This window comes from Patagioenas fasciata, chromosome 3 (genome assembly GCF_037038585.1).
Source record: "Patagioenas fasciata isolate bPatFas1 chromosome 3, bPatFas1.hap1, whole genome shotgun sequence".
In the NCBI taxonomy this organism is placed as follows: domain Eukaryota; kingdom Metazoa; phylum Chordata; class Aves; order Columbiformes; family Columbidae; genus Patagioenas; species Patagioenas fasciata.
The window spans coordinates 68602856-68618715 of NC_092522.1; the positions used below are offsets into that span (position 1 = coordinate 68602856).

At 41.0% G+C, this 15860-nt stretch overlaps 1 protein-coding gene across 1 annotated transcript in view; it reads left to right on the plus strand.

Moving 5' to 3' along the window:
* The first annotated feature begins 2091 nt into the window (after positions 1-2091).
* The window catches only part of ARHGAP18 (Rho GTPase activating protein 18), a 94418-nt gene continuing 80649 nt past the window's right edge, over positions 2092-15860 (plus strand). Inside the window, exon 1 of the mRNA XM_065834326.2 lies at positions 2092-2305. Within this exon, the coding sequence (XP_065690398.2) occupies positions 2262-2305 (44 nt within the window). The 5' untranslated portion in view covers positions 2092-2261. The remainder of the gene's footprint in view (positions 2306-15860) is intronic.

Genomic DNA, 15860 nt, shown 5'->3' on the forward strand with positions numbered 1-15860 from the left:
GTAAGTGAAGGGCACATATTTTGGAGCTCTAATTGACATGAGCTGGGAAATACAGACAGTATAGAAAGAATTTATAGAGAATAAAATAGTGACATTAATAAAAACAACAAGCTTGAGGATATGGGATATGAAGACATATGCAGAATAGGCAAAAAATTGTTATCACAGCAGTATTCACTACTAAAAGAAAATAAATCTATTTCAACCATCTACATCAAGTCCTGTATGTTTACAGAATCTCTAATTTCTGACGCATCTTCAAAAACTAAACACATTTTTCTCACAGGTCTGATACTGTCAAGAACATGCAGACAGAAATTATTAGAGTCTACAATGGAGTCAAAATTCTTACTGTCAATGGAACTTTCCAACAAATTCTTCCCAGAAAAAAATGAAATATAATTTACAGTAGCCAACTTATTTCAAAAGGGTAAAGTGACTGAACAGTAACTTGCAGGTACAACAACCTTCTAATGTATACCAAATATTTAAGTTGTATCTTTGTGCCACTACTTCCATGCACAGTCCCCAAATACCTCCTGGTGAACTAGAAACATTTTATCCACTGTGACTGTTCTTTGTTTCTAAGTTTCAGTGATTTGAATGTTATCAATGCAATGCAATGCTTCATTACAGTAAGCCATTAGTATAAATAAAGCATTGTGAGTCAGAAACTACAGAATACATTTTTATTTGCAATCTTCCCTCATACAAATTAATGTGTGCATTACGATTGTCTTTGAATTACATTTAGTGCATACTACTTTTTCAAGACTCTTGCCTGGTGGATGCACAAGAAGGCGAGAATAAGGCTGAAGGGATAGCCTAAATTGTGAGTGCACCAGAAACTAAGTAATTAATATTAATAGATCTGAAAACCTTGAGTTACTGTTCTGAACATTTGCTCTGTGATCATCTAGACCGATCTCCACAGTAGCAAAGACTGCAGAGTTTTCTCCATGGCCCAAATCAAACAGATGCAGAGATTATTTATTTGTGTTTCATATGTAGAAGTCATCCATTGTAGAGCTAAAATTTCAAGAGATCCAAGATCCAGTAGTGCTTTATATAATTTTTTTCAGTGTTTTGGTACCCTTACGGTAACACAAAAGGTGTTTCATTGTTCCCAATCTGAATTTCTCTAGCTCCTGCTTCAATCCTGTGGTTCTTCTTATGTCTTTGGTAGATTAAAGAGCTCTCTGCTATGACAAATCCTCCTGCGTAGGCGCTTACACACCATAATCAAATTACCTCTTCTTCCCCAGTCCTCTGCTGAGCCGAATGGGGTGAAGACGTCAGTTTCGTATGGCGAGGCAGGTTGCCCAGATCTGCAATCCTTCCATTGCTCCTCATTGAATTCTTCCCCACTGAGAAGCCTTTGAAAAGGCACACAAACACCGTGCACGTCCCAGCCATTGCCCAACGCTGGGATGGAACTGCCTCTCTCATCTGGGATGCTTCCACCCTTGCACCTCCCGGCTTGTGCTGTCCCATGCAGTGCGGAGTTCCCGGGCCTTTGGCCCACACACCCACCTACCCCAAGGGCTAACACACCCCAGCATGCCTGGGATCCTGCCTGCCACCCCCGGCCGGGGCGCTTGGCACCCGTGTCCAGTGCTCAGGGGGGAGCTGCGTCCCCCTCAGAAGACAGCAGAGACCCCGCCGGCTCCGCTGGGTCTCTGTCGGCAAGACTGCCCGCAGGGCCCGATCCCAGTCCTCCTTCCCCTGTCACGGTGGCCCCGCCGCTGGCCAGAGCTGAGCGGGTCGGAGGGAAACGGGCAGCCGGGAGAGACTCGACGGCACCAAGCGGAGCCGCTCGCGGCGGGAGACCCCGCGCTCTTCCGTTCACAAAGATGCGGCGGGATCGCGGCCGAGCCGCCCTCGATCCCGCAGGGACCCAGCAGCCGCTCCGCCGCCCGACTGCGCGTCCCGCGCAGTGGAGGCACCGAGTGCTGCTGCCCCTCCGGAGCGCGCGGCCGGGGGGGCCGAGGTCGGGCGGCCCCGCGGGAGGGCGCCGGCCCCGCCCTCTGCCCGGGCGGGCCTCTCCGTGGCGGGGCAGGGCGCCGGGGGCGTCTCCGCGGCGGCGGTGAGCGCGGGCAGGTGAGCGGCTGAGAGGCGAAGCCGCTGCCGCCCCGAGGGGCTGAGGACGGTGAAGCAGCAGCGAAAGTGCCATCGAGGGAGGAGCTCTCGGGGAGCGTCGCCCTCCTGTCGCGTGTCCCTCCCGCCCCCGGAGGCAGCGGCGGGGAAGGTGACCCGGGAAGATGGTGACTGTGGTGACGAAGCTGGTGCACTACCTGCACCTGAGGTAAGGGCGGGCCAGCGGGGCGACCGTCCCGCTCCTCCCGGCGGGCGCGACACCCGGTCGGCCGCCGCCCCGCGCCCGTCCCGCCGGGCGCCGCCGCCTCCGCCGCCCCCCGCGCCGGGCTGCGCCGAAACCGCCGGGAGCCATCGGGAGGGAAACTTGGGCGGCTGCCGTCTGGCTCGGTGCGGGGCGGACACGAGTCGCGGGCGGCGGGGCTGGCGGCGCTGGTGGGAGCGTGTCCGCCCCCACGGTCGGTACCTGACCCCGCCGGGCGCTGCGCTGTGCGCGCCCTGCGGCTTCAAGGCTTTTTCCAGCCGCTCGCCGAAGTGCGTCTTGCAGGACAAGAAGGCGCTTCGCGGAAAATAGTAGTTATTATGTCATAGTCTGAAAAGGTGATGTCCCTACAGTACTTGTGCAGAGTAATTATAGTCGCATGGATTAGACAAGTTGTATATTTCTTCTTTTATATACGACTTCTGACAGGATACATTACTAAGACATTTTCCCCCATATCCTCTATTCTCATTAGAATTTAGCTGACGAAACCCAATATTTTGGCATCAAGTGGAGAGAAAGCAAGAGGATGTGCTGTCCCAGTGATATCCCGTTGTATTTTGTTGAATCACAATTTTTTGCTTAATATGCGTCAAAAGACTTGATTGAAAACATAAAGAAAATGTATCAAAAGGGAGCATAATTGATCCAGAAATTCAATTTGCAAAAGCAATTATATTTTTGTGTAGTGTTTTCACATGAAGCATGTTAACTATGGGAGCTGGTTTCATTAGCTGAATTTTTTCAAGTTAGCCATAGCAATGAGTGGGAAAAAAGCAATCAATTGTACTCTAACATTTTATTGGTATGATTTAAAACTTGATTCCTAGGATATCTTCAGTCTGTAGATTTTTTTAACAGTTATGAAAATACTAATACTTTAGTATTAAATACATGAGAAAAGTGTGTAATGTCATCAGTTTTAAACCTATTTTTTTTCCAGTAGGATGTTTTAGCTGCTAAAACTGTTTAACTTATTCTGCAAACCCAACCAAAATCACAGCTCTAATTTAATAAATTAGTGTGGTTTTATGCTGCCATTCCTTTACTGGGCAAATAGAGATGGAAATCAAGAAGGAAAAGTCCCTGACATTTCCTTACACCTGCCTGTCTTCTCATGTCCTTCTCCAAACAGTTGTTACGTGTTTAGCAGCACGCTACTGCTGGTCTTGAACCAGAGCTTCATGCCTCTATTTGCTTTGCAAGCAGTAGACCAAAAAAAAACCCCAAATCTCTACCTCAAAGACTTCATAATATAAAGGGAATTAGGAAACAGCAAATTAAGTGGACAAATGGGTGAATGCAGCAAAGTGATGAAGTTAGGTTCTAAAACCAGTAGCCTGATCACTGTCAAGTATTTTGTGGGTATCATGAGAAAGGATGCAAAGAGGCTAACAAATTTATGAAACTTAAAGGAAGCTCTTCTCATGCTGGGTAAGCATCAAGTGTGATGAGCATTTCTGAAAAATTAATGAATATCTTGCCAGTGGCCTGGCTGAAGGCATAATTTGATTATTTTAGTACTGAGTGAAAGAAGTCAATAACATTAGGGAAGATTTTAAGAAGTCAAGCAATTTGCTTATCTAGAAGTAGAGCTATTGAAGATGTGGCTGCAGAGGGATTCACTAAATGCAACAGGTGAAGAACTGAATGAACATGAGTTAGGGTGAGTTTCCATTTGTCACAGGTATATAAGAGGATTGCTGAGTATTGCTGAAGTGGTAAATAGTGGCAGTTTCTGACAGGACATAAATGAGCAAGAGGTGTTCCCTGGAACCAGTATACGTCAGCAAGACAGAGCATATTTGTATGCAGAACAGATCAGGGAAGGGTACTCAGTCATCTTTAGTGAGTCTGCAGGCTTAAAGTGCAGCTTGATTTCATCAAAATCACATCATACTTTTGTCCATCTACCTCACAAAATCATGTCAGACATGTGATGGATGTTTCAATCCTTGCCAGTCAGGCATGAACAGCTACTATTAGGCATTACAGTATGCTTACTCTGTCCTCCATTAGCAAGTGACCAGCAACATAACAATGAACCTGGGAAAACAGTAAAGTGAAAAAGAGAGTGCATAAATATGAAATTGTCTGTCATATTATTGAAATACTATAATTTATGAACTCTGATTAAACCATTTTAGTAGGTTTTTGGCTAGCCATACGATAATATTTTTCCTGTATGTGAAGATGGAAATAGTTAAAAAGCAATGAACAGTAGGGAAACTGAAAAAGCTGTTTGACCACATTGAGAATAGTTAGGCAGCTGGTGTGCTGGGAAAATGCTTATCATCAGCATTGTCCCTCTTTCTCCACCAAGTGCAGCATACACAGAAATGCGAAGGGTCAGCTGTCACCTTTGTATTCCATGTAAATTCTTAACCAGTGAGGCCTTGTCCATGAATTGGATTTTAAGGTTCTTCCACAATTAAGTGAAAAAATATTATGCTAATATGTCGCAAGAAAAAGATATTTGAACACAAAAGACTGAGTTTAATAAATTTATAAGAATACAGTTTGTGGCAAGATTAGACTATGCCAATAAAACAGTACACCGGGCAGCCCAAGCAATTAGTATAAACAGATCCCTAGAGAATTATAATTATGCCTTTAATTCAGTACTTACTGAGAAACAGATAATTAATTCAAATCATTGTAGGATTTGCAGTGTTAGCAGAAATGTGGACATCATAGGAATCTGTCTTACCTTTGAATTTGACACCTTGCAAAACACAGGATCCTGAAGCTACAGCAATAATCTTATGACCTTGGGCACTATAAAACTGTTGTACAAAATGCCTGTTCTGAAAATCAGAAGTAAATATGTTGAAATACAGTACTCATACCTGTTAGAAGAAATCATGTAGCAGTACTTTGTCTCTTACACTTAAACCTTGACTACTTAGCCCTTATAGAGGATGGTCCCATGCCCATTTCAGTGAACAGTAAAGGTCCCATTCAGCTCTGTCATAAACTTGTGGTTAGTTGTATTCAGACAAAAGCAGGCTCACTGAATGGGAATGGATCAGTCAAGAAAGTAATTGTAAAAGTCTCAATTATGCTCTCAGCAACATGAGATGTTTTCATATAAATGTGCTTTACGTAATTATCTCTATATAAATGAAGATTGTGCTTCAAGTGGAAGCAGAGCAGTATACAAAAACTGGGATGAGCAGTGATTCTTGAGAACAACAGACAAAGGAGACAGCGACAGATAGAGCGGGCTCACAGCACACCACCAGGCAATGCAAGTGAACTGAAGACAAAGACGCAGACTTAAGAATGTAAGACATTCACAAGGGGAGTGAGTATTCAGTGCTACTAAGGAGATTTACATAGAAAGTTGTATTGCAGAAATATGAACTGGAGCATGGCTGTGGTAGGTACAGTTCCCCATCTTAGGAAACGAAAATTATTAACAGGTGCAATAGAGCAGTCCCAGGATTGAAGTGCTTTTTTTGGAAGTTCAGTATTGCTTATGAATTAATGATCTGCTTTTATAACCTGCCTCTGAAAGTGGTCACATGAAATGCAACAGGATTGTTAACTGAAGCAGCAATCAATAATCCTTTTTGGGAGTGGTCATAAGATCCCTGTTTTTATATAATAAATTTAAAAGACAGAGAGGATGAGGAGCCAGAGAAAGGAGCATGACTCTTCCTTCTGCTTAAAGGTCCAGCAGAGGCTGAAGCTGCTGTTGTTGCTGTTACAAAAGCACAGAGGCTGAACCTCTTGATTCAGCATCCCTGGCTATCACAGCTGGAAGAACTATTTCCCTGTGAAAATTCTTTTTCACAAGTTTCACGCTCCTCTCAGACCATCCCAGGGAACTACCATGATTCATGAGTTCAGCTGGGTGTCCTTGCCTCCCCTCGCTTGGGGTCTTGGTACCAGCCTGGCCATCTTCAGCGGACAACTAAAGCATAGAGGGTTCTACCATGTGCTGCAGGTGAGGTTATCCAGCACAGGTATTATTTTATGGCTCCCTATGCTCTTCCACTAACATGCGCTGCCTGGTCTTTGTTTCTTAAAAAAACAACAAAAAGTGTGTCACCTGTACATAATTTTGTTTCATTTGTGAAATTATATATGAACACAATTAACATATTGGGATACATAGACCTGAAATTCCAGTGTTGACTTCTTGACTTCTAAAGTTCTTGAGTTCATTTTCTTTTATAAGCTTAATGCATCTTTAAAATAAGATTTTTTTTACATTTAATGTAGGTACTCTATTCTTTCTTTCACCCTAGTGTAGGAATACAGGTTAGGAGGGATGCCAGGTTGGAAAAAGCTTTCTAGCTCACCAAGTGCTACCTTGCAGCGTATAAAAAAATCTACTATCTGTAATCCATTTCATAAACAAACTGAGCTTTTCTGAAGATTAGCTCGTTTGTCCTTCTTGATGGGTGTGCTGGAACCTTACTCTTTTTGCTATTTAGAAATGGATTTCTAATTTTCAACCTACGGTTACCAGTGGAAAGTTTCTACACATTTCTTTTGTATTGACATTGTTCATTAACTTAAATGGATCTTCCCACCCAAGATATCTGAGTGCTCACAAACAGCAATTTTATAGTTGCTTCTCAGTTACTCATGCTGACTAGATTCTGCTCTTTCCAAAGTGATTGTCCATGTTTGAATACATATTTCTCGATTATCAGTGATCAGAAGTGACACTATAATTTTAAGTAATGTCTGATCAATGTCTGTGATGATATTAAAATTCTGATATCTAGCCTAAAATAGCTAGATATATGTAGGACTGCGTATGCCTTTTTATTGCTTTAATACACTGTGTCTTGCGGTTGTCAATTAATATCTGTCATTTCAAACTGATGAGTCTCCTGGCTTGTAGCATAGAATCTAGTTATTAAATCTATTAAATACATGCACTTGTATCTCATTTTTATTTTTCCAGTCATTTTATTCATTTATTTTTCCTGTGTAATATCCTGGACTTTCTCTAAATGATATCCCTCATGTCATACTATGAGTAAATGTCACATTTTTCTTTCTGTGCCAAAGTTATGAATGAAAATATTAAATAGTGAGATCATTAATAAGAGGAAACCTTGAGAAATTTTAATAGGAAGACTACTTTCCCCAGTTGATCAATTTGCTTTTCGGTATTGCTATTCAGTGTATTGCTGTCTCTTTTCAGCTAAGTCTTTCTCCAGTTTACAAACTTGCACTGTTCCTAATCTCCTGTTTGTGTAACTGTATATGTAGTTCTACCAATCAAATGTAATATTGCAGTCCATATAGGATAGATCTGCTGCAGCCCCCCATCTTTAATGCAAGTTATTACCAAAATCTACATTTGCCTTGTTAAAGTCATGTTGTATTTTATCCTAGACTTTCACTTAACCCTGTGTCTCAAAATATCCTTTCCTTGGAAATTCTTAGAAAGGCTTGCACACTACTGAGCTCAGAGTAACAGGTGTAAAGTTACCAGTTTTTCTGTTTTTCTCTTTCTGAATTATATTTCTTATGTTGACATTCTCTGGTGGCATCGCTTGAGCTGACAGAGTCTTTTAATTACTTGCTACTGAATTAATATATTAGTTGTTTCAATATTTGGGGCAGGAGGTTATCTATTCTGCCTTGTTTAATTTTACCAAACCTTAAAATCTTGCCTTCTGTCTTGCATGTGATTTAGTGTTATACTCACATTTTCAGTAGTTGTCTGGCTTATGACATCATTCCTCTTACAGAAGATTGAGTCAGAAAGTTTTGGGGTGGCCATACCAACATTATCTTTGACCCCAACTCCATTCTTACTCTGTAGCAACTTCACTGCAATTTCATTTCTCTTTTTCTCCATACCATCAAATAATAGAATCATACAATCATAGAATCATAGAATCATGGTTGGAAGAGATCCTCAGGATCATTGAGTCCAACCATAATCTAACTCTATCACTAAACCATGTCCCTAAGAACCTCATCTAAATGTCTTTTAAACATCTCCAGGGATGGTGACTCAACCACTTCCTGAGCAGCCTGTTCCAATGCCTGACAACCCTTTCAGTGAAAAAAAAATTCCTAATATCCAATCTGAACCTTCCCTGGTGCAACTCGAAGCCATGTCCTCTTATCACTGCTACTTGGGAGAAGAGACCAACATCCTCCATGTTACAACCTCCTTTCAGGTAGTTGTAGACAGCGATAAGGTCTCCCCTCAGCCTCCTTTTCTCCGGGCTAAACAGCCTCAGTTCCCTCAGTTGTTCCTCATCAGATTTGTGCTCCAGACCTTTCACCAGCTTCATTGCCTCCTCTGCACCCTCTCCAGCACCTCAATGTCTTTCCTATAGTGAGGGGCACAAAACTGAACACAGGATTTGAGGTGGGGCCTCGACTTCCCTAGTCCTGCTGGCCACACTATTCCTGATACAAGCCAGCATGCTGTTGGCCTTCTTGGCCACCTGGGCACACTGCTGGCTCATACTCAGCCGACTGTTGATCAACATCCCTAGATCCGTTTCTGCCAGGCAGCTTTCCAGTCATTCTTCCCCGAGCCTGTAGCACTGCCTGGGGTTGTTATGACTCAAATACAGGACCCGGGACTTGGCCTTGTTAAACCTCATACAGCTGGCCTCAGCCCATCGATCCAGCCAGTCCAGATCCTCTGTATGGCCTTCCAACCCTCCAGCAGATCAACATTTCCACTCAGTTTGGTGTCATCTGCAAACTTAATGCGGGTGCACTCGATCTCCTTGTCCAGGTCATTGATAAAGAGATTAAACAGGCCTGGGCCCAGTACCAATCCCTGGGGAACACCACTCATGACTGACTGACAACTGGATTCAACTCCATTCACCACAATCCTTTGGGCCTGGCCATCCAGTCAGTCTTTCACCCAGGAAAGAGTATGCCTGTCCAAGCCCTTTATTTTAATTTATATTGCTACGTTTCAGGACCTGTAAACTGTCAGGACTCAGCTTGACTTTTGGCAATTCTCATTTCATCCTTACACTTTTTGGAACTGCAAGACAGTTGTTTCCTACTCTGCCTTTCTTTTAGGCTTTTTGCTCATACCTAATATAGTGTTTAGATAAATCCTTTTACCTTTTCAACCAGAGCTGCTGCACTCTTGTCAGTTATCTTTATGGAGCTGCCAACTCTTTCTTCAGAGGATACTGAACATACAAGAAGCTCATAGTGAGGCTGTAGAACGGAGAACTCAAGGTTTTAGCCTTAGGGGTCATCTATGTGTAAGCTTGAACTCTTAATTTTGTTTAAAATTTCCACCAGATGAAAATAAAGGCATGCACTCTGCAAAATGCTGTTATTAAAGACATACTATTCAAAGTAGTAATTCAGCTCATTTTGCCTAAAAAGGATTACTGAATTATTATCTCTCAGCTCTGCAAAGATGTTACCCTCTTCCCTCAGCACATCTGGCGCCAAAAGAAGATATTTGTTCATGCCCGCTTTGAAACAGCTTGTACCACTTTTTGGCCAATCTATGATAAATGACAAAAAAATTCTTAAAGTGATTTAAGAGCAGTTTTCACTCAATTAAACTTGAATAGCTCTTTGACTAAAGAAAGCCATTACCAATGGCATTTTATTTCTGACCATTCTACTCCATGCTTTATTTCCTAGAACCTACACAAAGGCAGGAGGATTGTCAGAGCCCAGGAAACATGAGATGGGACACTCAGCTTTTCACCAGGCTTGCCAGGTGTGATAGAAAGGAAGAGAGATGCTCTTACTACTTGGAGGTGGAGGGTGAACCTTGCCACCACGGAGAAGGCCATCTGGCAGATGTTTCTCACACTGTGTCCTCTCTTTCTAATACTACCTGTCAAGCCAGACAGTCCCAGCTGGGTGGTCCATGTGGTGGCTTTTCCAACATTGGAAAAGAGATGGCTGCAAAAGCTGTGTAGTCATTTCCCTTGTTTTGTTAGGAAATGCAACAATGACAACTCTGCAGCATACACATACGCCTTCATTCCTGCTCAGATGCTTATTTCCTCCAGTCTTCCTGACATATCTTCTAAGCCAGAGCTTCTTATCAGCAAAACTGACTGCAATGAGTAATTGAAAAGCCTATTATTCACTTTTTTTTTTTTTCTGCAACAATGGTTAATGGAATCATTGGATACTTGATGCTTATTGTGTAATAAGTATAATTTTTGATCAACCTAATTCCTCCTTTGTACTTTCAAATCTTGTTCATAATCTATGGCCAAAAAAAGAAGCCTGTGTGGCCATCACCTTCCCCTTGGAGGGAAGGGTTGCATCACTTTAATATTTTCTTCTCTCTGCAGCACAAGGATCAAAATGAGAAACAGTGCTGCATAAAGTAAGCTTTGAGAGATCAGAGATTTAGAGCAGGACCTTGATGCACAGTGAAAATTATTAGAAAATCCACTCAATAAAATAATACAGGCAAGCACATTTTCCTTACTAGAAGCAGAAGCCAGCAAGCCAGAACAGTTCTTAGCCACTGTGTCCCATTGAGCTGTGGGAATTTGAATAGTTATTTAAAGTATTGAGTAATTAGAGGTCGAGTAATTTTGTGCAATTACTGATACATAAGTAAAGCAATGTTATGGTAAGATGTCAATGACTGTAAAAAAATGGTATATAGCTGCAGTTGTAAAAAATATTCTTCCCAATGAGCATAGTATTAAAACAAGTAGTGAGAGAGAAGAAACACATGCTAATTAAAACTGTTCACCCAAACCTGAACAGGGAATACAAGAAAAAACAAGTAGTAAGAATGACATTTGGAAGCAGACTCAACACAAGAACGTTTGGCAAAAATGAAGTAGTCATAGGCATTCCATAAAGTCAGCAATTTTAAGAACAGAAGCCCTACTTCATGTGCTTCTCAAAATAAGCTTCAAGTCAAGGCAGATATTATCTGTGGAGTTAAAAACTCTTTCTTCCAGCCAAGCCTGGCAAATGAGTACTTTTCTTCTTTTGTTTGATTCTGTTTTGCTTTATAACACTTTCAAAGTTAGAATGTCTGTAGGTGGTGGAGTGGCAGATCTCCTCACGCTCTGGGCAGGGGCATGCACTGATGTCATGGGCTTTGCCATAATTCCTGTGGCAAAACCAAAAGGCTTACGGATTTACACAAAGTAATGAGACCCAGAACTACTTACCCTTGCTTACACGAATATTTTCCTTCCTCCCCTTTCTGCAGAATTGACATGCCCTCTAGAAGAAGAGAGAGGACAGTCCCTCCTCCTTTTTACAAGTGCAAACTATCCTCTGTAGTCCATTCTATAATGCTATCTTATTATTTAATATTTCTCCAAAACCCAGATTTCAGGAGGTGGCTTATATGTGATTGACTCTGAGTGTCAGAACCTGCAAGTAAACATTAGAGAAGCCAGGGGCTGTTTGTGATTTGCATTCCAGTTGTACACAGCAACTCGGTGAAGGAGATGGATACGGAAATGCTGCCTCCAAGAACTGTGTTAATAGCCTGGTGGATGCCTTGTAGAGGCAGGAAACAAAAAACTCAGACATTTCAATACAAACTTTATTTTATCATGTAAGTAAGGAACATTTAAATAAAAAGATTGTTCCTTTACCTCACAAGTTGGATGGTCAGATAGATTTTATTTATTATTAATATTAAATGCTAAAAAGACAGCATAGTTGAATGAAGAAACCTTTGTGGAAAAAATTTCAACTCCTGTAAAGGAACTCAAATTACTAGAACAAAGGTTTTTTGGCACAGGAATTATGAATGCCTCAAATCAACATTCAACTCAGTGTGTGAGAGTCAAATATGAAGTTAAAAAAAAAACCCAGTCTGTACTCACAATTAAATCAAGCAGAAAGCAATTATTTCATTACAACTGATAGAGGAACTGCAAAGTCAGAACTCTGATTCCTGCCAAATATTTTGCCAGATAAAATTAGAAGGAGGAGTGGTTTTGTAGTCCTTGTTTATCAGAAAAACATTATTTACATTGAATTTATAAGAAGTTCTTGATATTCTTATTGTTTGAAATAAAACAATGAAATTCCTATGTACAATTTATTATGGTGGATGTAACATGAAAAAAGCCTCAAATATCTGTGGAAAGTTGTGTTAAGTGGGTTCATTAGGTCTGGTTAAAATTTGTAATAAGAGGTAATCTTAGTATGCAGGAAAGTGAAGTGGTTCTGTTCACGCTTCGCAAAAGTGTCACATTGAACTAGTTAAATGGCTGGGATGATCACTCAGCAAAAAGGGAATTGCTTCAGCTGAGATTGGGATCCTTGCTGGAAGCTTATGCTCATTCAAGTGAAGAGAAGAAAATGTGACACTCAACCATCACAAGAGAGTAGTACTTTACCACTTCAATAATACTTCTCTAATATTTTTGTTTGGATATGAAAGTCAACAAAGATTTCAGATACAAACAGTATTCAGTGGAAAGAAGGCCAGACCACTCTAAATAAGAATTGTAAACCAAATGCATGCTGTTACTGTAGCATATTGTGTGTCCTCTTTGTCTTGAACCTGGTGGATCAATTTTTATTCTGAATGCTGTTATGTGATAAACATTTAAGAGCAGCTAAGGAGTAACAGAAGTGCAGCAGTCTTTAGTGTTTCTGATTCCTGTGAACAAGAAATTAACTGTCTACAGAGAAAGTAAGGTGCACTATTTTATACCTCATGAGCCTTACCCTTTCCTGTGTGAGGAAAGGACTCCATTTGAGCCTCTCGCTCATAGAAGGGCCGCTGACTTCTCTGGGTGCAGGCATCCATCACAGTCCAGGTTGCTCAGATGAACGTGCACGTGCAGAAAGACAATTACAGTTGTGATAACATGTGGCAACTAGGAGAGAAATGCCCTTTATAACCAGTTTCAGTCCATTTCAGATCATTAAATCAAATCTTTGCCCCAGAGGTGAGCTGTGAGACATTCGCCCCTACATGTTACTGGCATGGGATCACTACAGTGAAGGGTGAGTGCAAGAGGAGAATTGATCTCCCATGTATTAGGTAATTTTAATTCTGTTGAAGCAATTTTGATCTGCTCTACTCTTCACAGTAGAGAAGCATATGGTTCCACATTTGGTGGCCAGCACTAGCAACAGATTAACATCTTAGATAAATGCTACATTTTGCTATTATGACAGTAAATGCAATTAGACTTGGACATAATGAGACAAAAGATTCCATAGCCAGACAAAAGCACATGTTCTCTAAGAATTACAGACCTGGTATTGATTTGTAATTATATATATGAGATAGAACGGTTTCTATCTCCAATAATCTTTAAAGACTACCATCTGCCCCTAGACAACCATAAGAAGGAAACCTAATTTGGATAAAAACCTGCTGTGGATAGTTAATTGAGTTAAGGGATCAATTTCTAATAAAATTTAAGGATTGGGCTGTGTGATAATCCTTTGAATTACCTGCAGCAGCAAATTTGTCCTTAGCTTTTGTTCCTCACAGTAGCACCTGGCTTCCTGGTAAGTGATATGCTCAGTATGGTCAATAAAAACTGACTGAAACAAAATAGAAAGAATTTTAAAATTACTGCTGTCATAAGAGTAATAATAGCAGCAAACCTCATCAAAATATAAATGATAACAATAAAAGTACATGAAAATGTATATTTGCTAAATGTAGTAGTGATATGAGGTAAGTAGACATTTTAAAGATTAATTTAAAAATAAGAATTATAAATGCATGCACGTGTACATGCACTTGCTACAAATGGCATCAATGAAGACCTCCAGTGCTATGCGATAAGACTAATATGAAATGAGGGCAGAACAGAAATATTTGAGTAAATGTCAGTTTGAAGTGTCTTCTCAGTCTTTCAGGACTGCATTTCTGCACCTAAGCAAGAGCAGTTTGCATGCAATGAATTCCCTGGTTTATGCTGGCTCCCCTGCACTCTGTGTCCTCAGCAATTCCCTTTGAACTCTCTCACTCAGCAGAGTAAAACGACCAGTTCAATTTGATAAAGAGGAAATCATGACATGTATGTAATAGATATAAGTGCAGTATGGGGTGTTATGTTTTCTTTCAAGATGTCTTTAGAGCTAATGCAGTGATACCATTTCAATGTTTCAGGCTTCATGTTGCTATCCATTTAATGGTTTACATCAGATTTATAAATCCACCATGAGATTTTTGCTAAAGAAAACATTACTTCATCAATTACACTGTTAACAACAGCATATAGTTTTCTTAGGTAGAGCAGAAGTTCAGGCCAGTGTCAGAGGTTAGCTACATTAGTCATGTGTGATGAAAGAAAAGACTCTATTAATGCTTATGCACTAGGATTAAGATGACTTGAATGCTGTAATCCTTCCTGTTCGACTGTTGGCATCGTGCTGCCATCTGACAACAGCTGTTTCCTCCTTAATCTAATGGAAAAAAATTGTGATAGATTGTTGCCTGCACCATTACAAGCTCAGTCATTCCAATTTATGTTTTAGTAAATATGCATGTCTATCACAATAAAACCCCTTAAATGTATACATGTGTTGCATACAGTATAGTCTTATTTATTTTTGGCATCTTCTTTAGTAAGTACCCAAAGAACCAACCTACATTGTCCTGCAGCAACACATCATTTTAGTTCTGTAGTTAGGAGCATGCTGTGTGGGACAGCAGGACCCAAAACTTGTTGTGAGGAAAAGAAACGGCATTTGGGTACATAAAAAAGGAGTAAACATTACATGTCATGATACTTTGTAATTGCCACTCTTGGCAGAAGGCCAAGCATATAGCTCACAGAATCTTTTGAAGCCAGTGGAGCTGGAGGATCCTGCCTTGGAACTGGACATCAGGCTGACATCTCTGTTTTCCTGCCAGCTGCTACTTTAATGACACAAAATTACATTTGCCTTAAGTATTTCCCGAGCTTCAAATTGTTGGGATACTTAGGTGAAGCTTGGAGTTCAAAAACTCATCCATGAGAATCTGATTTGGATGCTGTTGGATCATGTTACCATCATACACACTGGTTTGACTGACAGCTACTGATACGTTCATATACATTGAATACATTTGGTATTGGGAGATAAAAATAAAAGCTTGCTAAATGACCAAGTATTCCTTGAGAGCAGAAGACCGAACATCTATATTTCAAAAAGAAAACATTGCCTTTTGGGTTGATGATGCATGAAAGAGTGATTGCTATTGGTTCTGAAGTAGGAGAATTTAGCCTGAAGATCCTGTCCCTCTTTATGGATGTTTTCTGAGTTTAACTTGGGAACACAATGAAATGCAGACATGGGCAGAGGGGAGAAAATGAGGGTCAGATTGAAAGTCAGGCAAATAATTCTGTACCTTTCAAGAGCAGAAACTCAGAACTGAAGGATCCCATTAAATATTTTATTATAATCTCAGGTGAAGTCATTTGAATTGAAAGTAGAGACTCCCAGCTTCTGCTGGGGGAAATGGGTTCATGACCAGTGTCTCTCAAAACCCACCTGCACCAGCCCAGTTACTGTTGAGGGAAGTGAAAATAAAACTGCTCTGTGTTTTGCAAAACACAAAGTATTCCCAGTAGCAGGA